General features: G+C 37.4%; 1 protein-coding gene and 1 long non-coding RNA gene across 3 annotated transcripts; both read right to left on the bottom strand.

Moving 5' to 3' along the window:
* Positions 1–1,622: 1,622 nt before the first annotated feature.
* Positions 1,623–21,720, bottom strand: mtnr1c (melatonin receptor 1C). 2 transcript variants are annotated; one of them, XM_079606878.1, is made up of 3 exons: positions 21,611–21,684; positions 21,071–21,315; positions 2,251–3,580 (listed from the first exon to the last, which is right to left on the bottom strand). In XM_079606878.1, exons 2-3 carry the CDS (start codon positions 21,264–21,266, stop codon positions 2,691–2,693), a joined length of 1,086 nt encoding a protein of 361 aa, XP_079463004.1. In that variant the 5' UTR covers positions 21,267–21,315; positions 21,611–21,684; the 3' UTR covers positions 2,251–2,690. The 2 variants fall into 2 exon arrangements, with proteins under 2 accessions (XP_079463003.1, XP_079463004.1); XM_079606877.1 differs by having other exon boundaries at positions 1,623–3,580; positions 21,071–21,720.
* LOC306995347 lies at positions 8,281–12,515 on the bottom strand. The gene is made up of 3 exons (XR_013796831.1): positions 12,157–12,515; positions 11,972–12,041; positions 8,281–8,410 (listed from the first exon to the last, which is right to left on the bottom strand). It is a non-coding gene; the product is annotated as an uncharacterized lncRNA (long non-coding RNA).
* Positions 21,721–26,195: the final 4,475 nt, after the last annotated feature.

Here is a 26,195-nt window from a genome sequence, read left to right as displayed (position 1 = left end):
CATTTTAATAATGCACTTTTTTCTTTAATTAAATTTTCTTAATACTAGTTGTCGAACATTTTACTGCATTATGGTAAATGGACTGCATTTATATAGCGCTTTCACAGACCCAATGGCCACCAAAGCGCTTTACAATATTGCCTCACATTCACCCATTCACCCATACACCGACGGCGGTGTCAGCCATGCAAGGCGATCCAGCTCGTCGGGAGCAGCTGGGGTTAGGTGTCTTGCTCAAGGACACCTCGACACTTGGTCAGGTGGAACCGGGGATTGAACCACCAACCTTCCGGTTTGTAGATAATCTACATGAACCACTGAGCCACTGTCACCCCATTATAGGCTTTGAGTTTGAAGGACAAAATTCATATAAAAGATTTTTGAACTTGACACAAACATAATAAACACAAACCAGCATTTGTGTAAATCGACTTTTGACTCCAAGCCTTAGATATAGCACTTGTGAAAACACCTGCTGGTCTCCCAGTAACTTATTCATAAAACATGTAAATACATTCATATAAGCAAATACATAAAATATGCCTGCTCAAAATTAAGACCTGTGAGTCTCCAAAACCATATGTTTTTATTCCACTGAGCTTGAAAAGCATTTATGGCTCTTTATATCTCTGGTGCATCAGGGTTAATAATTCCAGCCATTCTTTGAAAATTACAGCTCTGGAGAATCTTATGTCAGGTTATCATCAGCTGCCCCTTTCAGCTATAGCGCTTTAAGTGTCTGGAGAAGTGATGAATATCCCTCAAGGATAGGAGCATGAGTGTGCGGTGTGTGGAGAGTAAATGAAGGCAAGAGGGGAAAGTAATCAGGGAAGAGAAAGAGTGTGATTGACATACTGGGTTGGATGTTCAGATAAATGGAGGCAAGATACAGCAAGATAAGAAAGACAGGACTAAAAAGAAAGACAAATATGTAGTTTAGTTCTCAGCACCACTGCATGCAGACCACCCAGATTGGAAATACCCACTCTGATCGTAGGGAAATACAGAACATGATGTAAATATCTATCAAAAAGATTTCACTAAATTAATTCTTGTTGCAAAAGTAAAAACATACAACTCTATATACATTACTTACAGATGTATCATTTGTGTTACTCTAATGAGCATCAGTCTTATTTTCCATTTTTATTACTGCAAAAAAATAAAAAATCTTTTCAGTCCGTCACTTGGAGACACACTACCTGATATGCAGAGCATTCATATACAAAGAATTTACAAAGAAATTTACACACAGAGCATCAAAACATATTTTTCAGTGTTGGTTGCCATGGTATCAGCCAATCTGAACTCAAGAGCAGACAGACTCAACAGTGTGCAGTCGTCTTATTTTCTCAGTTTTTTAGCTCAAGTCTGCTCAAACAAAAAGATAAAAAGGCTGACAACCACTCCATTTGTTAAGGAATGTTCATTCTACAAGGAATACCATTATCATCTTATAGGCTCCACACAGACTACTGTAGAATAGATATAGGGTACGACGGTGCTAAAGGCACACCTCAGTTATTATATATATATATATATATATATATATATATATATATATATATATATATAGTTATATATATAGTTATTATATTATATAGGGGCTTTTTGGCTTTTTTACATTTTTTTTTCTTCACTACTGCCACCTGATTTAATTTTTGTCATGGCCACAGTCACCTTTGTATAGCTCAGTTGGGGTTAATATTCATTACTATTCAACAGAAAATATTCACATTCAGTCATTTTATTGAATTAATGTACTGACATAATCTAGAACAAAGGCTTAATACTGACACTTTGCCACATTGACAGTGAGTGTTGAACTGAATTGACAGTCACCTTCTGTAGAGTTGCATATAGCTCCATTGAACTTGTATCATAATTTATTAACTTTGCAACACTGACACAGTTGAGTTGAAACAACATTGAATTAAATTGAGCTGTATTGATACAAATACTTAAGCGATCCAGTTTTTAAGTCTGACCACTGACAAGATTCCAAAGCACTTGAACTTGAACTAAGAACTCGGACTACAGACTTAGACCAAGTCATTATTATGCCAAATATATTGGTGATACTTGTTTAAAATCCTTCAACAAAGATTGTACCATATTATTAATTTAAAAACATAAATGAATTCAATAAATATTCCTTTCATTAACAGTAGTTCATTAAAAAAAAAGTAAATGTAATTTAAAAGATTCTGAAATCTTCTTACAACGGATATATAATTTAATATGGCTTTACAGTGAAAATAAATAATATTTTATATTATAAATATTGTGATTATCTCTAAGGCGGACACCCAACATAATAGTCAGCCAGCTATTTATTATTAGTTCAATCAATGTGCCTGTAGCCCCAGCAATAGGGACGTTTTTCACCCCAAATACTATACTTTTATATATATTCAGTTGACAAACCAAGTTTCATTTCTTTGAACAAAACTTGAAAACAAGATCCTTGGTTTGAAATATATTTGGTAATTTGGATTCTTATTTGCTATATGATGCGCAGTTGATATCAGATAAACCTAGTACAGAATTGACTATGTGTTTCTGCCACGATCACATCAAATCACGCAAATTTCCCGGTGTTTCAATAAATATGTGCATTTTCCCCTGGTCCACCTCTTGGCCTGTTGTACCCTTATAGTGTGGTTGTCAGGTGAATGGGGAGTGATCTACTAGAAAAGAGTATGTGTTACTCCGCCCTTATACATGTTGGTCTCTTTCACGTTATTATTAGTTCCCGCCGGTGACTGTTTACTCTTCATGGCTTCAGTGTTGTACCTTGAACTGTCACTGAACAGTGCTCTTGGGGTGCAGAGAGCACGAAGAATCTGTTTGTACTCTTGCCTAAAGTTCTGGTTGAGCAACCCGTAGACAACAGCATTCAGACAGCTGTTGAAATATGCCATAAAGTAGCTGGTAATAAACAGCCACTCCGGGATATTGGGCGCCACTCTTGCAGGGTTAACCGCCACGGCGAGCCCAATGAAGTTCAGGGGCGCCCAGCACACGGCGAACAGTACGAACACCACAAACATCGTCAGAAAATTCCTCATGTCAGCTGCTCTGACCTTTGGATTGGGCCGGACACGACTTTTGACCCTAATCACCAATGTCCATATACGCAGGTAACAGAAAGAAACCACACCCAGTGGGAGAAGGAAGTGGATCAGAACAACACAGACTGTATAAGAGGAGCTTGCTGTCTGGGTGAAGGTGCAGGAGAAGATGCGTGGGTCGTATTTTAGGGAGCCCACAAGGAAGTTGGGCACGGTGGCCAAAGCGGTTAGCATCCAGGTGAGCAGCAGGTACAGACAGGTGTTCCGGCGCGAAAACAGCCGGTCGTAGCGAAGACTGTGGCAGATGTAGCAGTAGCGGTTGATGGCGATAGCCGTGATGTTGAAGACCGAACCGATCACACTCAGTCCCATTACAAAGCCACTCAGCTGGCAGTGCAGGGAGCCCATTGTCCAGCCATTGTGGAAGATAGCGAACAGAGCCAAGGGGTAGGGGTACAGCGCCACCACCAGGTCAGCAACAGAAAGACTCACCACAAAGATGTTACCTATGAGAGAGAGAGAGAGAGAGAGAGAGAGAAAGAGAGTGACATATATACATTGTATTTAAATATGTACATGTATATTTAATCATCTAATTTATTTAAACCAATTGCAATTACTCATGGCAACTGGGCAACCCAAACACAAAAGCAAAGTCAAATGACAGAATTTTCATTTTTGGGTGAACTATATGAATACATACAGTACATATGAAGGGGGTATTCAAACTAATCACAATACTGAGAGTGTTGCTTAGATGTTCCCCCTGTCTCTATTTGTATCATGAGGAGGATCACATGAGCTCCACTCTCTGCACTGTCATTGGTAGTCATATTATGTCATTGTACATTTGCATAGAGTTGAACTCTGCTCAACTTTGTTGCATCGCCAACGGTCTCTGTTGCTCATGTCACCTCAAATCACCAACTCTCATTGAAAATGAATGACTTCCGGTTGCTTTGTCGCTGCAAATCGCTGTCAGTGTGAACGCCCTTCAGGGGACCACAAGGACTGCTGTGCACAGGATGCCTTTGCCAGTTACCATATGAGGGACAATGAGTAAATGTGTCTCTTTGTCTCCATCACCAAACCATTTTCCCTTCAACTTAATTCAGAAAAGCAGCCAGACAAAAAATATATTCCTTTAATTAAAAGCTAAGCTGTATATGAGTTGCCATTAAAGAAAGACATGGTATTTGAAAGGTATTTGAATTTGAGAAAAGAAAATATCTTGCACTGACTTTTCTTGCTCTTTGATATCAACAAATAGAGAATAGTGCATCTCTGATATGTGTTTGAAAAGAGTGTGTATGTGAAAGCTACAGAAAGTCAGAACTGTGTCAGTGTAGTAGGCCGACAGAATACAGACACCAATATGTAATTTATAACTCGATTAGGGAGGCGCTGTAATAACTATTATCCCTGCAGAATAACATTAAGTCTCCTCACACTATTCCGGTGAGAGAGGATGCTGGCGTAGTTGACTGCCGCTTCTCAACTCATACATTTAAGTTTTCATTTAATTAAATAATGTATCTATTTTTATTTTATTTTTCCGAGTACTGTGATTTTCACAGTTCGTCAAGAAAGGTCAAATGGCCTACAGTTAAAAGTATAGGCTTATCATTGATAATAAGTTGTGTTTCGATACTCAGGTTGAAGCATCAGCATGCAAAAAAAGGCCAGCAGCGGTTACACTGTCTTCAGAGGCTCTCTACTTTTAATATCAGCAGGACTCTTATGACTTTTATATGTGCTGTTGTTGGTATGGTAATGTAAACACCGAAATTCATTATATAGGATTGTCAACCAAGATTATTGACATTAAGCAGACTGGGTTATCAAATAGCTTTGAACAGAGCTTTTCTTGCAGATTGTACTCATCCACTGTTATTCCCACTGCTGTAAGGCTTTTCAACTTTTAAGATGTCAGAATGTTGAGTTTGCGGTTTGTGCTTTGTTTGTGTGTTTTGTAAAAACAATTAAAACAAATTCATGCTGCATCAAAAATCGCCATTTGGGTTTATAATAAACTTTGAACATTGGATATCAGTATGCTGTTTTCTTTTTCTATATTTGTCATTCTTGTCTCCGTTAATGTGATTTTGTGGAATTTGAAATCAAGGCTCTGGAACGGCAACATTATAAGGTACTCTTTTTTCGGAACTTCTTTCAATGGATCACTTTTAATGCTGTTACTGCTTACTTCAGCTCTTGCTTCGGCTCTCGTCGGGGAGTAGACCTACCTACATGCTTCGTGTCGTGTGATAGTAGGGTAAATGCTCTTTGCTCAGGACACTACTCCCGTTGGCATCTGCACATCTAATTTTTGCTACCCTTAGTCGGATAAGCGTGACAAGAATGTAACTTCCAAAATCAGTTTCACTCAGTTGAAAGGTTGAGGTGTCCTCTGGATAAGAAACTAGACTTTCTCTGCCTCTGTGAGACATGGCATCATCCAAATGACTGTTTAAATCTTATCTAACTGTTCATTTCCAGTATGTATGTTTGAGGGAATATAAATTTGAACCAACATTTGTACAGCAGGGTGTCCCACAGGGTTCTCTGTTAGGGCTCATGTTGTTTCACATATATATGTTGCCCCTTATACTGTATGTCCTACTGTATGTCAGAACATTTTCTTAAAAGCAATGAGTCAAAAACTGAAATTACTTGTTGGAATGCCAAAAGCTCTGCATAAACTTTATTTCAATTCGTTAACTGATTTCTATTTAGTACCTCCATCGTTTCAAGTGCGCAATCTTGGCGTTATTTTTGATGCGCAGTTGACATTCGATTCCCATATTATATTAGTCAAGTCAAGTCACCTTCATTTATATAGCGCTTTTAACAATATGGACTGTTTCAAAGCAGCTATACAGTGATAAGTTCATTAAAGTAACAGCGATTGTTTTGGCTTTACAGCAGCTCTTGAATAAAGTTATTGTCCAGCTAAAGTTAGTTTGGATCGATTCACTTCCATTGCAAAGATCATTAGTTATTAACTTAGGGGCCACTTACACGACACCGTTCTAACAGAAAACCCTTAATGCGCTCCGGCCTGCTCATTCGCTCAACAACAGTGCCTGGTGGCTCGAGAACGCATACCTTGAAATAGGTTCCAAGGTGCAAGCCTTGAAGAAAAAAATAATAATAAAAATGATTGGAAATGAGTTGGAAAATAAACTGGACAGATCTATTGTTCATTCTAAGGAAAGCATTTGGCTTCAGTTATAAAAGGCATGGGATAACATTAGTGTTGAAGTTCTCAGGAAATATATTGACACTATGCCAGAGAGATGCTGTACTTGCTGCAAAAGGTGGACATACCAAATAGTAATGTTCAAAATGGATAAAAAACAGTATGACTCACTTAATCTGATATTTGTTGTGCTCAGAGCAACCATCTGCATGTTTTATAAACATTATGAAATAAATTAAATCATGTTTTGGAGGCAAAAAAAAGGTCAATATTTTCAGATCTGTCAGGTGTTCTAATAATGTTGGCCACCACTGTATATACACACATTATTTTTTTATATAATTAACTATTAATAAGAAGAAATTAGGAGTTTATTGTGGCAAAAGTCATAGTTAATAGTATTGTAGATCATAGTTAGAATTGGATGCTAAACTAAAGTGTGACAAAGTATAATTATTATTATTTACAACACCCTATAGATAAAGAGAATAAAAGCCCCACTGCCAGATCTCACAATTCAGCCTCATTCCATCTCAAAAATCCAAGATACATCAATCTTCTCTAAAAATTACCTCATTGTGTCTTTGCAAAAATGCATTCTTATTGAGTTGCCCCCATAAACCCATTTACAAATCTTTTGCTGAATTCAAATGGAGCACATTTCCACAGTTTCAATTAATATTTGGCTCTTCGCAACACTGATCAGGTCACACTTGTTTTTCTCACAGTTTTCCATTCATGAACTCTCATTGACTGTTTCCCTCCGTCACACTCTCCATCTTGAACCAAAGGAGCTGGAAAGATTACGTGCCAGTAAAACTGAACATGTTTGACAACTCATGAAGGTCACATTCATGAGTGAAACAGATTCAAACAGATCACCAATGATGTCCACTTATGCAAAGTATTACGAAGTGATTAGACTGGGCCACACTCTATTTAGGGTTTTAAAAAAAACATACTGGCAAATAAAACAAAAAGGTCTCTGGTATTCTGTCTCCTATAAAAAGCTGGAGTAAAACATGTATGCCTCCTTCCTATTTGAACTACCTCCTTGGAGGTCGGCGATATCGTTGGTGTCAGAACCAAGCCATGCTTGTCATATGATCATTTTTTACTTGAGGTCGGAGAACACTCATAGCTTGTTCTGTCTGCAACAAATGCAGATTGTTGTGTATCCCCCCAACCATAAGAGAAACAAGATTCAGTAACAGATTATGTCTGCCTGTTGAGCACTATCACACACAGACACAAAATGGGATCTTAGACAACCCTAAATCTTCCCCTTTCTCACCATGTCACCTTTAGCTTCAAACATGATTTATCCTAACATTTCATTTAAATCTATTGTGGCATTTTGACTAGTGTCTCAGGCTGCCAAACATTTGTCAACTCAAAGCCACAGCTGACATGAAGTGTGCCTTTGACAAGACCACCATCTCCCGCCATCAGTCTAGCACGAGTCCAATAACCTGAAGCATCACACACAGGACTAAAAATTATCTATTTCTCTGTGCTGAAATAATCTACTCTATTCATGGGGAAGTGTGCAGAATTCATAATTATGAAATATACTTCTGATATGTACTGTATGTTCTCATGATGATTGATACTTGCATAATAATTGATACTTGCATAATAATATCAAATATATGTGTTGTGGTAAACTATTAACTGAAGATGTATCATAAGCTCTATAAAAAAATGAACCACGTTAGCACGCTTAAAACAAATTCTTATATAACCTTTACACTTACATTTATTTTAAAAATTAGAGGTGAAACCAAAGATCTAAAAACAACCAATTTATTGGTTGTTAATATGATGGCTTTTAAATTAAATGTTAATAAATATAATTACAAATTTTATCCTCAGAAATAACAATAAGTCTGATTCACTAATCGTAATTATGCACATATTTGTGCGTAAAATAATTCATGCAGAAATGGGTCATTGAACAGAAGATACAGGTAAACACAGGTAAAATATGTGTTTATTGAATATGTGAGTTTATTGAATGACACACAGGTGATTAGCAGGTGAGTCTCTTGGTTGCAGATAGTTCTGGTGATACTGGCATGTGAGTGAATGTCCTGTTGCAGGTAGTGAAGAGAAGTGGCTGGTGGGCTGAAGACTAGCAGACGATGACACATGGAAAACAAGACAGTTCGACACACAGGTATAATCCACAGATAGCTAGTCAGGTAAGAGTTCAGTGTCAAACAACAAGACCAGACCCTGTGATGTGGTCGAGGATGGTGCTTAAATGTAGTGAACTGCGGAACATGCTTAAATGAGAGCCGATGAGGGTGAAATTAATGATGGCAGGTGTGGATGATTGTGTGTGCAGGGTGTGAGCTAGGAGGGATTATGGGAAATGAAGTGCAGTGGTGACAGGACTTGTGACTGAGAATTGTGACAAAATCATAATTCATCAGTTTCTTTCTATTTTTTTTATATATATATATTATTAGAAATTAATTAACAGTGAGTGACTATTTTTTAAAGTAGCCTAGTAATTTTTGAGTCACAATGAATTAAATGATAATGAAGTTTGATGCTAATCAAAGGATGTTTTATGCAAATTTACTGCATCCACAAGCTCCTTACTTCATTTAGAATAATGTAGATTTATTGTTAGAACCCGCACATAAATACGCAATTTTTAGTTAGTAAAATTATGTTAAATTATAGTTAAATTATGATCAGAAGTATCATAATAATCATCATAATAGTATTAATATCAGCAATATTGGGCTTGATAATACTTGGTATCGGATAAAAAAAGAAAATGCTAGCACCTTGCTCTAAAAATCCTGATTGATAGGTTAAAGGGGTGGTAAAATGCCCTTTTCACAAGATGTAAAATAAATCTCTGATGTCCCCAGAGAGTGTGTGTGTGTGTGTGTGTGTGTGTGTGTATGTGTGTGTGTGTGTGTGTGTGTGTGTGTGTGTGTGTGTGTGTGTGTGTGTGTGTGAAGTTTTAGCTCAAAATACCAGCAAATATTTTTATATAGCATGTTAAAGTTGTCAATTTTTGAGGGTTAGCAAAAAACGCACCGTTTTGTGTCTGGCCCTTTAAATGCAAATTAGCTGCTGCTCCCGACACAGAGGGCGGGGTTTCAAGAGCTAGTGTGTGTTAGCAGCTCCGATTACCTCAAACAGACACACACTAAAATGACAGAAACTGTTCTGCCTTTTATGTTTAAACGGAGTCAGACAATAATGGAGAGATTCAAGAAGGAGTGACAACATGTAGAATGCAACAGGACGTCTCTGAATGGTTAGTTGATGAATTTATGTAGGCTAGCTGATGTGGCGTTAACTATCCTCAATTAGCATATTCTGTCATGATAATCTATAAATCGCTCGTATAGGAACTGTTGTGAGATGCACACAGAGTGACTTTCTGTTGCATGTGAAAAGACGGATGCTACAGCTTGAGCTGACTCACAAATGTGCTCAACTACAACAACCTCTTCCTCTTCTCAACATGGACTGCGTGTTTCCAGGGCGGGGTTTATGTAAATTTTAGGGTTGGTGATGTCACTAACCCGTGAGGAATGTCGTGTAGTCCCTACCAGCGTTTGTTGTAGTCCTTAAAAAACGATTTCTGTAAAAGCAAATATCTCCCTTTGCTTTGAACTTTGAGCGTTGTAACTGTGCAGATGTTGTTTATGCTCAAACAGCAACATTACACACTAACTAAAGTTAGAAAAGTGAAATCATACTCAACCACCCCTTTAAGTTCTGCTTATACAATTTGTATCCAGCTGATCAAATGTAAGCATTTTGTACAATTGGACATATTGTCAAGATACAATTTCCTTAAGGTTGCAATTTCTATTCAGCTGAAACACATTTTCAATTATGCACTCAAATGCCTCAGTGGTCTGATTCTCTCCAGCAGCTCATCACTGAAATCCGAGCAGAATCTAAGCACAAGTCGGACCTTAGGCTCCATAAAGCAGTTTTTGACATCTTTCTAAGAGTCTCTGGAAATGGATCCTCTGGCAACAGAGTCAAAATGGTCAGGGAATTGCACACAGGTCACTGCGGGTTCTTTACACTGACATTTACAATGACATTTATATGGAGAGTCAGTGCTGTTGGCGGCGGACAAAGATGTTATTTCTAAGCGGGAAAGTATTTAGGACAAAAACGAAAAAAATGTATCTCTTGCTTTTTCTATTAGCCTATTAGCTAATATTAGCCTGGTCCTAGACTCTCATACATTTCATTTGTACAGAGCCGCTCTCCATTGACGAGCGTTACCTTCCTTGTAGGCGGGTACTCTGTTGAAGTTAAAAACTATTGGATCTGCCCAGAGCCACTCTGGATCTGCCATAACCAATCGCTAACGTTTGGTTGTGACGAAACTTTGACAGCGAATAACTTTACATCTGAGGAGTTTAAAGACGCCATTTGTGCATTATTTATTTCTAAAGAAACACAACAATGTATAAAGGGCTTCATTAGCTACCTTGTATCTTACGTTATGGCCCCGTAAAAGCAGTTTTTGTAAAAATAGGCTAACGATTGCGTCATAACCACTTGACTCTCTGTCGCACAGTCGAGAAATTACCGTATAGACAGGCGCTCGCAAGCAATCGGGGGGATGTGAAGGCATAATGTCAAGGGAGAAGCCCATAGAGAGTGATAAAGTTGCTCCTGCTGCTCATGGACAGCTCCTACTCAAGCTCTCTGTGAGATTCAGAAGGGAATGATTCAGATTTCTCTTGGCACAGCTACTAGACTTACAACTGTCAGACAGGTTGCTCACGTCACATCTACTGCTACTTTTCAATTCTCATCTGAAGCAGCAAACATTCAGTGTAATAATAAAAAAATTACATAACATTATTTATAATAAGTTTATTTGATTCACAGTTCAGGGTTTTTCCTAAAGTCAAAATTGGTCTTCGGTGGTGGCCGACGGATACAGTAATCCTTTCTTGCCCTCTTTTTTTTAAAAGCTGTGATTTTTTACCACTGGATTTCATAGCTTTGTAAGATAAAAGCCTTCTTTGCTAGACTTAATAATTATTTTGGTATATCATATCAATATCAAAAATTAGAATAAAAAAGTAGCATTAAAAAGTTACTTTTTCTACACATTGTCATAAATAACATGAAAATACTGTAGTTTATTAAGTTTAAATCTTGCCAACCACTCTTACTAAAAAAAATGGGAAATAAACACTTACATTCTCATTTTAAGAGGTGTTCTGAGTAAATGTGGTTTGATTTGTTAACATTAGTTAATGTATTAGGCTAAGTAACATGAACCAAGAGCAATACATTTGTTACTGTATTTATTCATCTTTGTTCATCTTAGTTAATAAAAATATTAACAATTCCTTCATTTTTTGTTCATGTTAACTAATTGCTAACTAATGATAACAATTACAACTTTTGATTTCAATAAGGCTGTAAATGGTGAAATGAACATAACAAAGTTTAATAAATGCTTCAGGGAGTTCAGAAACAGTGCTTACTGATATAGAGAATAACTCGTTTAGAGTGGATTTTGTGCTTTGTAAATTTGCAAACCTTTTTCGTGCACAAACAGCAACATCACACACTAAAGAAAGTAAAAAATGTAAAAACATAATAGGACCCCTTCAAGACATAAAAGATGTAATGTGTCATTTAAACACAAAGAAGCATTTTTGCCTGAATTGTTTTGCTCTACCTTTATAGCTTGAGGTTCAGATGACTTTGAGTTGCAGTCGGTCGCTTTGTATCAGAATGAACCTACACAGCTGTCAGAGGATCAAAGTCACATGGCCCAAAGTTAGAGCATAAAATATTTAGGGAACTGTATTTCAACATCTAATAACACCACAGTTCATGAGAGATAAGAAGTGAATACTGAACCTTTCCTTTATCGCTATCCTCCAGCTTGAAGATGGGTCTACACTTGTTTTTATTCCTCATCAAGGTTGAGGGACATAAAGACAGTGTAATAATGACATGCTTATTTTACGGAGACTCATACATCATGTTTGGGAAAGAGAGAAAGAAACGGAAAGCTAGCGAGAGAGAGAGAGAACAGGATTTATTGTGGCGTGGTTCAGATAGGACAGTTCCTGGGACTGCCTGAGGATCACTATAAATCCACATGATTATCCTGAACAGAAGTGTAATTGGTTTCCTTTCTCACAACTTCTCATGACAAACTCGACACAAGGACATATATATGTTCTACAACCCTGAGCTACATGTGTAAATGAGTCACACGGTGTACATGGGAGATCTCAGCATAAAGCCTTTCACTTCTTATGTTCCCTAACCCAACATTAAAAAAAATGGTTTAACATTCTTTATATGGTGTTGCTGGGCATGATTAATCAGTGCACTATGTTTCTTTCATCTGGATATAATTGACTCCACCTTGATTTCCTTTACAGTTGATATCACTTAAGCCGAGTAGGTATGAAAAAATATTATTACGGAATTTGAAATAGCATAGGCTACTACTCTATTTCAGTCATATCTTCAGGCTATTTGGCAGAAATATATACAGAGATGTACACATGCTATTTTGGAATTGATAAAGAGGGTATAATGCTTGGCAAACACTATTTGCCAGTGTTAAAGAATAGTGAAATAACACAGAAGCAACCTGTTCACACAGGACAAGCAGATGGGGTCATGGACAGATGCTTTGCCAGCTCAGGAGATCAAACTGACGCCTTCTTACCATAATGGCACATTCAATGTGTGGCCAAATTCTAAGACTGAGAAAGTATCCATTGAAATGTAAAAGATATCTGATTTTTTTCTCCAGCTGGAAACAATATTGCAGCTCTGATGAGTTTTTGCAGCGCAAAACTGAGAAAAAAAAAAAAAAAAAAAGAACTTGGCAAACAGTAAACAATGAAAACTCTGAAGGGAGAGTGAGCCTGCACATGAAAGGGTTTTTGCCAGGCAAGCGTCTTGTCAAAAATACCCAAATTCATTCTCAAACTTAACTGTTGAAAATAGCAGAGAAACTAAAATCTTGGAGAGAGACTTGTTTTGAGGTGTCAGCATGTTCTGAGTTCCATCTGTAGATGTTTGAGCTTCAGAAATGCATACAGTGCAGTCTTCTTGCATTGCTGGGGAAGACCAAAATAGATTTAACATCTTTGTTGTAATTTATTACTTCATTAACTGAAATATGTTTTTGTTTAAATTAATTATTTTAAGAGCGGACACCATGCATTTAGAGTTGTGATGTAATGTAGGCCAACAACAAATTGTAAATTAGCAATAAATATGCCAATTTAATATGTTATGATTCCAACCTGTGTTCCCCTTCTTTGCCTGTCTCGAATGTTATACTGTATCAGTACCTGAGGTGTTTGATGGACTGAAACCAGGCTGAATGTGCCTATGCAACCCCCAACACACACACACACACACACGTTTAAATAATTAATTTATTATTATGCAAAATAGTGGTTAATTAAAATATCCCAAAAAAGTGAATCATGAATGGTGTCCAAAAAAACTAAAACATATTAATATTATATCATATAGCCTAATTATATAATATAAAAATAGCATATTATTATTTGTATATTAAAAACTGTTAATAATATAAAAAAATAAAACATACATAAAGTTATATAAAAAATATAAATATGATCTTCTATAGCACCAAAAAGGGTTCTGCTATTGTTACAATACAACAAGAGACTGTAATTATTGTTACCGAAGAACCCTAATTTGGTACTGTTTAGAAGCATTCTTCTTAAGAGTGTACCCTTAAAAATAAAGGTTTTTGCAGTGATGCCATATAGAAGAATATAAAGTTCTTAAAAGAAACATTAGTGTGAAGAACATTTGAATTAGGAAAGTTGTTCCACTATAAAGAACCTTCTGTTCATTGGAAAGGTTCCATGGATGTTAAAGTTTCTTCATGGAACCATGCCATTGCTAATAAATAACATTTATTTTTAAGAATGTATTTATACACATATACACTGTTATTTATACTGTATATACACATGTTATTAAGTGTGGTTCAATATAGATATTTTGTCAGATGGAAGATTCAAAAGATTGGATTTTACCTTTCTCTAAATCTGTCTGTGAGGGGGAAAAGAGAAGTAATCTGCAGTTCACAGCAGAGTTTCAGGGGAGACAATTAAAATGCAATTACCTTTTACTTTCCCAAAGTACCTCTCTGAGCCAATTCAAGATTATCAGTGAGGATGAGTTGGTTGATCAGCCAGTGTCTGTGCTGTCATCATAAATGTATATAATAGATAGTCTGGCTCAGCTAGTCTGGAGCATTTATGCTGGAATTAACTGATATTGAAATGCTGGAATTAACTGATATTGAAATGCTGGAATTAACTAATATTGAAATGCTGGAATTAACTGATATTGAAATGCTGGAATTAACTAATATTGAAATGCTGGAATTAACTGATATTGAAATGCATTTTGCAGGCTTATTTTAAAACACGGATCAGACAGTATATTATAACTCTGCACACCTTCATATTTATGTCTCGCTCAGATGCCCAGGATTATATGTGTGTAACATGAAAATCTGCCATATATTGTGTGTTAAATTATTGGATTATAAATCTCATGAGATACTGGTGAGATATTACCGCCAGCCCCCAACACTGCTCTGAACGAACAGGAGACGAACACACACACACACGCACACACACACGCACACGCCCACACACACACGCACACACACACACACACAAACACACGCACACACACACACGCATTTAAATATTCCCCCATATTCCCCCAACATCCCAGTATCATAAAAATAACTGAGTGGAAGCACAGAGAGAAAGAGATGAGAGAGGCGTAGAGAAGAAGTAAAGTGTAATGCCTAATGTTACCCGCATTAATTTTCAGATCTCTTTTTTACGTAACAAGTAGCAAGTTGCTCATTATTGATGCCAGTCTTTCTTTCTTTTAAACGTATAGGCTAATTCAAACTAATAAACAAACAAATCTTTATTTAAATATATTTTAAATAAATTATTTTATTTAAAACTGTTTCTTTAAACCATTATATTAATTTTTTTTTGTTGTTATCTCGGGACGCCTGTCCCTATAACTCAAATAGAGTTCGTCAGCTCCAGTTATGTATCCAGCCTCTCATGGAGACTTCAGATGCCCCAACGCCTGTGATGAGACGACTCGACGCCTGTGAAGAGACGACCCAACGCCGGCGATATGTTATGCCCTAAATTTTATGATTAACTAACTGTATTTTTGTATGTATATTTTTGAAATGCATTTTCTGTAAAGCTGCTTTGAAACAATATGTATTGTGAAAAGCGCTATACAAATAAACTTGAATTGAATTGAATTGAATTGAATTTAAAATGTACGGAACCAGAAAAAAAAGGAATGTAAAGGAATGTATACTTTCCCAAATATAACAATGTATGTCTTTAGTTTCTTTAGAGTAATTCAGAGTGTAATACATTGCATTTTTAGAACACTTCCCAAAACTAAGGAGGTTGTTTGGGGCACAAATGTATGTACTTGGTAAGTATTTGAAGCAGTGTGTTTGCAAGTGTTTATGCGTATGCATGAAAAAGAAAGAGAGGGAATATTTCCCCCTCATTTCCATAAGTACTTAATGCTGAATTATTCCTGTATGCCAGCCAATCATATAAAACAACCAAGCGTCCTCTCGGGAGCTCTGCCAACAGACGGATCAAACCCACTCCAGCTATCTAAAAATCTTCATACTGCGATAGGCAAAGGACCATGTTTACTCGTTTATTGTTAAAAATGCAGCAGTAATGAGGTATTCTATTGGCTGTTGAACTGTGACAGTAAGTGCAGCAGGTCAGACGGTTGTGCCCGAGGCCGCAGCTTAAGCAAGAAAACATCACCAATGCCATCAAAGACTTTCAGAATCACTAACGCTCCGTCTCAACACTTCTCCATCTGCACACAAGCAGTACAGCTTAATTCAAACCATTCATGTCAGAAAATAACCATATAAGAGCATTAACATGAACTGGAGACACATTCAATTATGCTGACGTTTGCTGTGTGTGTGTCTGCTTATTGTGTGAAGGAATGGTGCAGTGAGACCACACATTCTCATTAACTGAGTGTGTGTGTGTTGCGTACTGATGTGCCATTAACAGAATTTATGGTCCATATCAAACTCAAAATCATAACTATTCTGGAGAATTCTGGAGAAGTGCAAAAGGGGCTGCCCAAATGCTAAGTGGCTATACTATTCAGTTACTAATGTGTTCTCCACAGCAAGCTGCACAAAATAAGGGTTCATACCGAGTCGACTGCAGCAGATTTAAAACACTGTAAACTCAGACTGAACGCGACTCAGCGCATTTGGGCATGATCAGTCGTAAGTATCAAATTACCTTAATCGGCCTTACATTTAGTCCCCGGCTAAATTAAGGTACATTTACATGACACCGTTTTCAAGTCAAAACATAAAACTTTTTATGCGTTTTGGCCGTTCGTTTACACGACAACAGCGTTTTGGGTGCCTGAAAACGCAAACTTTTGAAAACGGGTATCGAAGTGCAAGTTTTTGAAAACGGTCTCTGTGTAAACAACAAAAATGCGGATCTCTGAAGACTATGACGTCATGCACATGCGTATTGCGTGTTCAATCCACAGCAGAATACAGCGCTTTTAGTCGTTTTCGCGGATCCGTGTGAATGGAATCGTTTTGACGATGTCCGTCCGTACACGGAAACTCAAAGGATAAACTTCATTTTAAGCATATCTTTGTTGTGTAAACGTACCCTTAAATCATGTTTTTAGCAGATTAGCACACCTAAACCAGCTAATTAAGGTGTTCCGGATTACTGGAAAATTACTGACAGGTGTGGTATTCTGGAGCAGGTTGGAATGGAGTCTGTGGATAGGAGCAGAGCTGGCTACTCACGACTCAGTGTTTGGTTGAATTCAAAAGAAGAGAATTCATACACCGCCAATGCCGACCTTCCCTCACTGCCAGTGTGCATTGCCACAATGAGAATAGTTTATTGCCTCTCCTCTGAAATCCATCTGTTCATCAGCAGCCCTGAGTGTGTGCCATTGCCAAACACTGCTGCAATTTCAGGTGAGGTGTAATGGACGAACTGCAGTAGCTATGATGCTGCTAATGGAGACACTGTAATGCAACTGTGCAAATTTAAATGCCTACCACTCCGACTGGTAGCAGTAGTTTGTGTTTATAATTATAAGAATTATATAAACTTTGTTGCACAACGCAACAGAAGGACATGTGTGTGTGTGTGTGTCTGTGTGTGTGTGTGTTTACACTACCGTTAGAAACTTTGCGGTCAGTAAGATTTATTTTTTGTTATTTGAAAGAAATTAATGCTTTTGTTCCGAAAGGACACATTAAATTAATCAAATGTGACAGTAAAGAGTAAAGACCTACATCGTTACCAAATGATTCCTATTTCAAATAAATTATGACTTTCTATTCATGAAAGAATCCTGAAAATCAGTTTCTACACATTTTTTATCATAATAATAATAATAGGAAATGCTACCTATAGCACCAAATCAGCATATTATAAAAAAAAAATGTTTTAAAGGATCATGTGACACTGATGACTTGAGTAATGATGCGGAAAATTCAGCTTTGGTATTTCAGGAATAAATAACATTTTAAACAATATTAAAATAGAAAACTTTCTTTAAAATTGTAATAGTAGTTCACACTTTGTTTTTTTGTGTGTATATTTTGATCAAACAAATAAAACCTTGGTGAGAGATTTTTTTCGAAAACATTACATTTTACCAATCCTAACCTTTTGAACGGCAGTGTACTTGTGTTTATATGTATCCTGGTTTTATAGTGGGGTTTAGATGATTTAGACAGGTCGGGATGATTGACTTTGGCAGATCTAATTAGAGCCAGAATCTCCTGAACAGTGTGAGGGAACGCCAACTCAATCAGCACTCTAGTCTAAAGATGGGCCAGAAGACGGGGGTAAGGGAGTATTGATTAAACCCAAATCATTCTGCCAGAACCTGCACAGCCCCCATAACCAACCCCGACGGCTATAGAAATAGCCTGAGCTCAGAGGGGGGAGGGGATGGGGGGGGGAATGCGGGCTTCAGTTTACTCGTGCCAAAAATCTAAAATAACAGATCACATATATTGATATATAAGTCCGTATTTATTTTATTTTTAGTAATTCCTTCTTCCTGAAGATTTGACTATTTACTGGACTATAATGTAAAAATAGTATTTAATATAGATATAAAAATTGATAAATGACATTTAGAATGTAGATGAAGAAAATGATATAGATCAGAACGTATTTAATAATATGTGGTAATTTGTGCCAATTACCATGAATCATTTTAAATTAAAAAAAAAATTTTCTCAGTGCATTTGTCACAATGACACATGATGAATTTGCCACAAAATGATCATCTGTTTGTGGCCACTTTGCACTTGAACACAAGAGATGCATCCTGTTTGACTTCTTCTGCTGAGCCCATGTGGTCAACATTTTGACACCATTTTTATCAAAATACAGACATCTATGCATGACATTTCAAAAATGTTATTTTTATTTATGGATCAAAATGCATTTAATACTAATAGTATTTTATTTTATGTTTTTGCCAATTACCATGATTAATTTTATGGTTCAAATAACTGCTTTTTTTCAGTGCATTTAATGATCATTCTAAACTACAACATACTATTAACAAGTAATACTTAAAATAGAATTACATGAGCACAACTGCCCATCATCCACCATTAGTTAAAATGCTTATTGAGAATACATTTCACCACCAAACCAACAACCTTTTCATCAACAAACACAAATATCATGCCTTAGTAGTGGCAAGAGTGAGCAGCACAAAAAGCCAACAACACATAAAGAGCCGGTGTAATGTCTTCATCGCTGACTCTGTCCCTATGGTTTCCTCTCCATTTGTCCTGTGCTTAAAGGCATTAGAAGACCATAAATAGAAATAAAAAAGAGAAAGCACTAAAATTGGACCAGCAGGTTGCGTGCCTCTCTTTTCCACAGCATTCCCGTCGTCACACACAGGATTCTGATGTTACGGAGTTTTCCAGAACCTAACATTCCAAATTCTCCCTAGAACAGCCTCAGCGACACAGAACATTGAGATGGACTCAGCGCAGTAGGTGCGAACGCTGATCATGCGTGCAGTGTGTGCATGCGTGTTTGGAGCGAAGCGGCTTGTGTTCGTCCATCCAGCAATGCTGGATTTCCCTTCTTTATGCAAACATGCAGTGTTTCACTTCTACTCAAGCAGCTCAAGGCAGGCTGGGAAAAAGCCGCATGATCTGAGGCAGTGAGATTGCGACATGCTGTCTAAACAGTTATAGGAGCAGCTGCAGAGATTGGAGCGGTCTGATGACAGGAATATGCAAGGAGAACAACACCATCCACACTGGAGCATGCTTTTCTCATTATGATTGACGTGCATCTCATAATTCCCATTTTGTGAAACCCAACATAAATAACTAACCACTGTTTTCAAATCATGATAAAATCTCTACTTCCAGAGCTCTTTAAACATGTGTTAACACCACACTGTGGTCTGATCTGATGACAGCACTTCAGCTCTGATGGAATGGATTACAGAAGATCTCTTCTGTTTCTGTCTGCCCTGCTGAGATTATGATCATTCTCATAACAACAGCCATGTGCACCCTAATCATGTTAAATAACTATAGCAGTGAAATGAAATCGATAGACATATACCCCTCAGAGGCAGAGCTCTGTTCTCTCGCTCTCACCTGTATAAGATTACAAGCAAAGAAAGAAAGAAATCAGATAATGTAGCAACTTAGCAACAGGTCATTTAACAGATGTACAAAGAGATATGAAAGTCTGAGAACAACAAATTGACTTTAAGTCAAGTAGTCGAATTTGGGACACTAACCATTTGAACTTCACTGAACAAAAAGTCAAATTTTCCACCAGTGAAGCACAAGATGCTCTCTGGAGTATTTTCAAATCATGCTGGTTAACATGGATCATCAGGTTTTGTTTTCAAATTCATTGAACCTTTCATTTCAACGTTTAGTATAATGCTGAACATATCATTTGCAATAAAAAAAATAATCTATTAAATTAGAAAAATACTTTTCACTAGAGGTCTCGACTTCTGGACACCGCTGTAGGTGTGAGTGGTTGTAAGACTGCACTTTTAATTCCTGAAGCCCTATAAAAGTCTCACGTATCTATTGTTTCTTCAACGCACAGCCTGCAGTACAAAATGAAGACCTGTAAAATGAGTTGTTTGCTGACGTCCTTCTGTTGAATCGATCGTGCCTAGGGTTACATTTTCCTGACACTTCTTTGCACATCAAAAACGTGACGTTGTTATGTCATTTACCGGTAACATCTTATATTTTGTTTTGTTGCACAACACAAAAAGACAGCCATGTTTTGCTGGTGCCTCTTATGTAAGTCTGGGGGAAAGGTGCATCAAAACAGGGCTCACAAAGAAAATCATGTTAACTAAAATCATGTTAAACTATTGATAATGCCATAGCCTACTCTGACCACAATCCAGTTTCCAATATTGCAATTAACAACCTATATCAACTGAAAAAGATATGATTCATGCCAAAACAACAGCAGCTGGGAACAACTTCAGCCAACACGAAAAGCCAATCCTGCTTTAACTTACATAAGTGTATTTAGATGCTAGCCTACACAATACAAACTCAGCAAATTTTGAAAAAAGAACAAAAGAAGTATCTTCTATAAAAGCTCATCATACAATGTTTGGTATTTGCATGACATTACAGAGGTCTTCACACCTGCATTCCTCAGTTTCTTGTTCCTGTACACGGACAGAATGACCAGTAGATTTCCAAGGATATCAGCCACGGTAGTGAGGATCAGCACGCCGGCGAGGGTGGCCGCTACCCCGGGAGACGCGTTCCTGGATGGGAGGCAGTTGTTTCCCCGGGATAAACTATCCAGACAGCTCAAGTTCGCCTTCATCATCGCCATTCTTAGGGACCGGTGTAATGACACATTAAAGTTTCTCCATTGAGGCACTCTTCAAGGAAAAAAACAAAACAAAAAACAAAGTTGGCGCGAACAGGTATTCTCGTACACGTTCCCGAAAATATAACCAACCCATTCCACTTATAAAATGTCACTGAGGACTTAAGAATCGAATGCAATGTAAAATCCCCTTTTTAACTTCCATCGCACGATAGGCTATATATGTCACAGAAGAATCCCTGTGAATTTCCCAGTAGCTCCCATTCAATTCAATTGCATGTTTGGTCGTCGGTGCATTGTCAGCCCCACAGTTATCTGGATTGTCACCTCGGATCACAGTGACTCACACACACACTCCGGGCTGTTTGCTCAGACGCCACACACATCACGGCACACAGACATCAGCGGCGGTCTGCGTCGCATCCCCGGCGCCCGGAGCCTCTAGTCTCAGTCAGCTGTTCAGAGCCAATCTGAGCAGCGATTAGCGTAACGAGTTGTGGATTCAGTCCAGAGTCAGACCACCACCTCTGCGAACCGTTAAAGCAGGTTTATAAATAGGGGATTTTAATATGCATAATTATGTAATAGCCTACTTGTAGCTATATTAAATACATTTATTTTGGTTATCCACCAGAAAAGATTGGCTAATTAACAATTAGTCACGGCGCATTTTTCCATCTGGGGCTAACGAAGCGAACTAAGGTCGCGACTGGCGCTGGCTTGAAGAGGTAACTATAGCAACAGGATGCAGTTTGAGCCATTTCAGAGGATGTGTATCATACATCGAAACTTATTGCCTTAACTGAGCACTTAATGTGTAAAAATAAATAGTTTAAGACGTTTGTCTAAAAAAGAGAACTTTTGGATAGCCACGCCAAAGGCCAGTTTAGACAAACCTCCACAGTCCACAGACACAGACTGTGCCCACAAAATTAGCCTACTTAAATTTTTGAATTAAAAAATTATACTTAAAACTGATAAAGTGGCAAAATAATGAGTGCAGATTTTTTTAAAGATCATGTTTAAAGTCACCATAACCAAAATTGACAAATTCTTTGATTATGCAATCCACCTTATTTTTCAGGTAAGAGCAGGCGCAGCCATTTGTAATTTTAATGTGTCTGGCTTATGGTTTCACTCACTTCCTGTTATTTTTAGCTGTAGCCAACAAAACAGCTCATTATGCTGCTTGGTAGCCTACTGCAAACTGGTATTTCTTAACATATTATTTTAATGTCGTGTCTTAATTAAACACGCTGGTTTGTAGTGCAAACAGTTTTACAGTTTACTGCACTTTGATATATTTTTCTTGTTATTTCCCTATAGCGGCTAATAAATTTAAAGTCTTGCCTTTTCAGACAAAACATTACTTCCGTGTTGAAAAATAAAGTGGAGAGTGGTGCAGGTATGATGTCACTTTGTAGGCCTAAATGCAGTTGCCAGAAGTAAAAAGCTAAAGGAAACGAACACCACGGTCCCACGACTTCAACATCACCACCACAATCTTCCGACAACTCTTTCAGTTGTTGTCTAAAAGCTTGAGTTAGAATAGTTTATAAGAGCACAATTATAAGCATAACAAGGCGGTAAAAGCAGACTGAGTTTACCTGTTCGGCATGATGACATAGGGGTGAATTCAGGTTATTGGGGACACTTTTTCCAAGTCATCTCACTGGGAAAAAAAGTGTCCTGACCACACTGAATTTATAATCTCCCTGACAGCCTCTGTAGTCCCATTTAGCCACTTGTTAGCAACTGCCTTTTTCAAGGCATGTAACAGCTTAAAAAAATCACAAGTGGGGTAATAATACTGATGTATTTTATGTCATAGAATAAAATGTGAAAGTATTTTGAGCTTGTGTTCACCACAGGCCTTATTTCAGCCATTTAACCAAAAACCCATTGACTTTGGGACGATGGAACCTGAAGTGCTAAAATGTGAACTTGTTTACGTATTTTAGCCTAAAAATGTATGCAAAACCTGTAATTAAGTTTACCCATAGGGATTTAAAAAAAAAATCCGTTAAAGAGTTATGCCATGAACCAAGAGAATCAGATATGAGGTGAATCACAACAAAAAAAGGTATTTGAAGGTCAGACAAAATAAGATAGCTGCTTTAGTGAGGGAAAGAACTGCTATCCCATTAAGCATTGTGAACAGCATATCAAATTAAAAATGGAGAAACATAAAACTACTCATTTACAAATGTTGATTTAATTTATTGCAAAATGCATACCTGTTTTTCTTCTTTCTCCTATTTGTTCTTATAGCTCCCATTCGCTGAGATGGAGCAGTGATGAAATGTTGTTGTTGTTGTTGTTGTTGTTGTTGTTTTTGAATGATGTCCAACAAAATAATCTGCTTCACACAAGTAATCAACCCTGAATCTCTACAACCAGCCACCCACACAAACACACACACACACAGTGACACACTTGCTGCTGCAGCATTTTAATAGGCTCATTGTTATGTGTTGATTTAACAAATTTACAGATGTGATTAATGAGAATGCAACAGCCAAGTCGACCAACAAGGGCATGCCACAAATAAACAGTGGCATCCTGACATGGGAGCGGGCACAGCTGAACACTAAACAATCTGTAGCTAAAAATAATCATCCACAGTCAATCACATGTATATTTACATTCACACTGCGGGGTAACAATGATGTCAGTGTACAATATGGTGAGTTAAAAAGAGTCTGAGCTTTATGGGTAATGGTTGAGAGAGGATATTCTCAATCACTGTAGTACCTTCTAGGAAAATAAAGTTAATTATTCTGTAATGCAAAAAAAGGCAGTGAAGCAGAGGACAGTCATCAACAGCCATGGGCTCATGCCTGTAGGTGTCTGGTGTCTTGTTTACAATCCTATGCCATACATTTCTGTCTTGTGCAAAGTGCCTTTACTGAAGGGATGTTCCATGGCAGTGTACAATGTCATCAGTCAATCCTCAATGGAGTTTTCCGGTTCTGTCAAACCAGCATTTTAGTCATCTTGCCATTCCTCATTCTGCAAATGTGTCAGAACAGTCTCAGCTTTCTTTGAATAAACTCTGATTTTTGTAATAAAGATCTTCATTTGTAAGTCAATTACCAGATTCTTCCTTTATCTGTTTCTTTCAGGTTGAATGCTATACTCTTGAATATGTTTTTATATTTTATGTTTCACACACACACACACACACACACACACACACACACACACACACACACACACACACACACACACACACACACACACACACACACACACACACACACACACACACACACACACACACACACACACACACACACACACACACACACTGTTAGAAAAAAACAGTTTATACCTTATTTACCCCTAAAAGGTTCAAAATCTGATGCACCTTTTACCGGTTTTAGGGGTTGTCTTTTTAAAGGTAACATTTTTGTTCATTTGTGGCAGTGTTCTAAATTCTAATATGTGTTTAGAACATCTAGTTCTGTCATGCAATAGAAAACACGAAATTCAGCAGAAATACATTAGTCTATTTAACGGAGGCCATGCTAAAGAGCTGTGCAGATAAACCTCACTCTCCTCCTGGCCACAGGAGGTGACTGATGCTTGAGGCAGGGGTTTTTAGCGTCCTTGTTCGAGCGCCCAGCTCCCATGCTGGAAACGCTGATTCGAATCCCACTTGGAGCGGTGCGAGTAGAACCAGGCGGGTTAAATTAGTGCCGTGACCTGAATGGGAGTGAGGTTTAGGGGGTAAGTGTAATTGAGGCCAGCTAGTAAAGAGCTGTGCAGATAAACCTCACTCCCTTGGTCTCTAGAAGCATGCCTCCCATGCTGGAAACGCCAGTTCGAATCCCGTCCTGGTTATCCATCAACAGAGATTTGATCAAACTTACCAAAGACTATAAAACTTTAAGCCCACCGAAACAAAGTGAAGAGACGATCAAAGGCCAACATCAGAAATACTGCCAAGTTTCCAAGTGTGAGGCATCCACTGCCTACGCTGTAAAAATAGTTGTATAGAAGTCTCTTTGAACAAGATACACAAATGTCATTTTAAATATAGAAGCAAGAAGGAAAAACAGCTTAGATAGATAGATAGATAGATAGATAGACAGACAGACAGACAGACAGACAGGCAGACAGACAGACAGACAGACAGACAGACAGACAGACAGACAGACAGACATGAATAGAACAGATTTTTAAAAATGACCACATTGGAAATGAACGTGAGACGAATTTCATAGTGAAAACTTTTGATCCTGCGGTCAAACAAAATCTTACTGAAAGCTCTTTTTCTTTTTTTTATTAGGCTCATTTTTTGAACACAACTTGTTTAGATTTATAGCTTTGATTTTCTCACAGTTTTCGAGTAAAATATGTTTTTGAAAATATATAATTATGTAGGCTAACTTTTTTAATGTTCACTTTTTAAATCTTCACATCAGCAATAATCTGCCAAGTGTCGTCTAGTTTGAAAAGAGATCAAACTTAAGTCTGTGCTCTAAAAAGCATTCAAGATTTACGACAGTTTAAGTTGGAAATTAAATGTTCAGGTCTATGCTCAAAAAATATAATTTAGCGTAAATATAATTTAGTAGCCTACCATATCTTTTAAAATGGAAAAAACATTATCGAACTAAAATATAGTACATTCATTTAATTGAAATAAAAATAATAATTTTGGTAATTTTTGACCGACATGCGAAGAGCACATAATAATAAACAAACATAAACAAAACAAAATATAGCCTAAACAAACAAACAAATTTATTAAAATAAATAAAACAATTACCAGAACATTTCCTGGTACATAAACCAAACGTTCAATATTACATTAATATTAAAATAATGTAATAAAATAAAATGTCGAATTTGAATTTTTAGAAAAACATTTATAATACGCATGCACGTGGTGAACGGCGCAGCGCTTCTGTATGGCTGAAGGAA

The sequence above is a fragment of the Phoxinus phoxinus genome (genome assembly GCF_949152265.1).
Source record: "Phoxinus phoxinus genome assembly, chromosome: 3".
Taxonomy (NCBI): domain Eukaryota; kingdom Metazoa; phylum Chordata; class Actinopteri; order Cypriniformes; family Leuciscidae; genus Phoxinus; species Phoxinus phoxinus.
The sequence above is the reverse complement of the archived record's forward strand: the minus strand, read 5'-3'. Positions and strand labels throughout refer to the sequence as shown.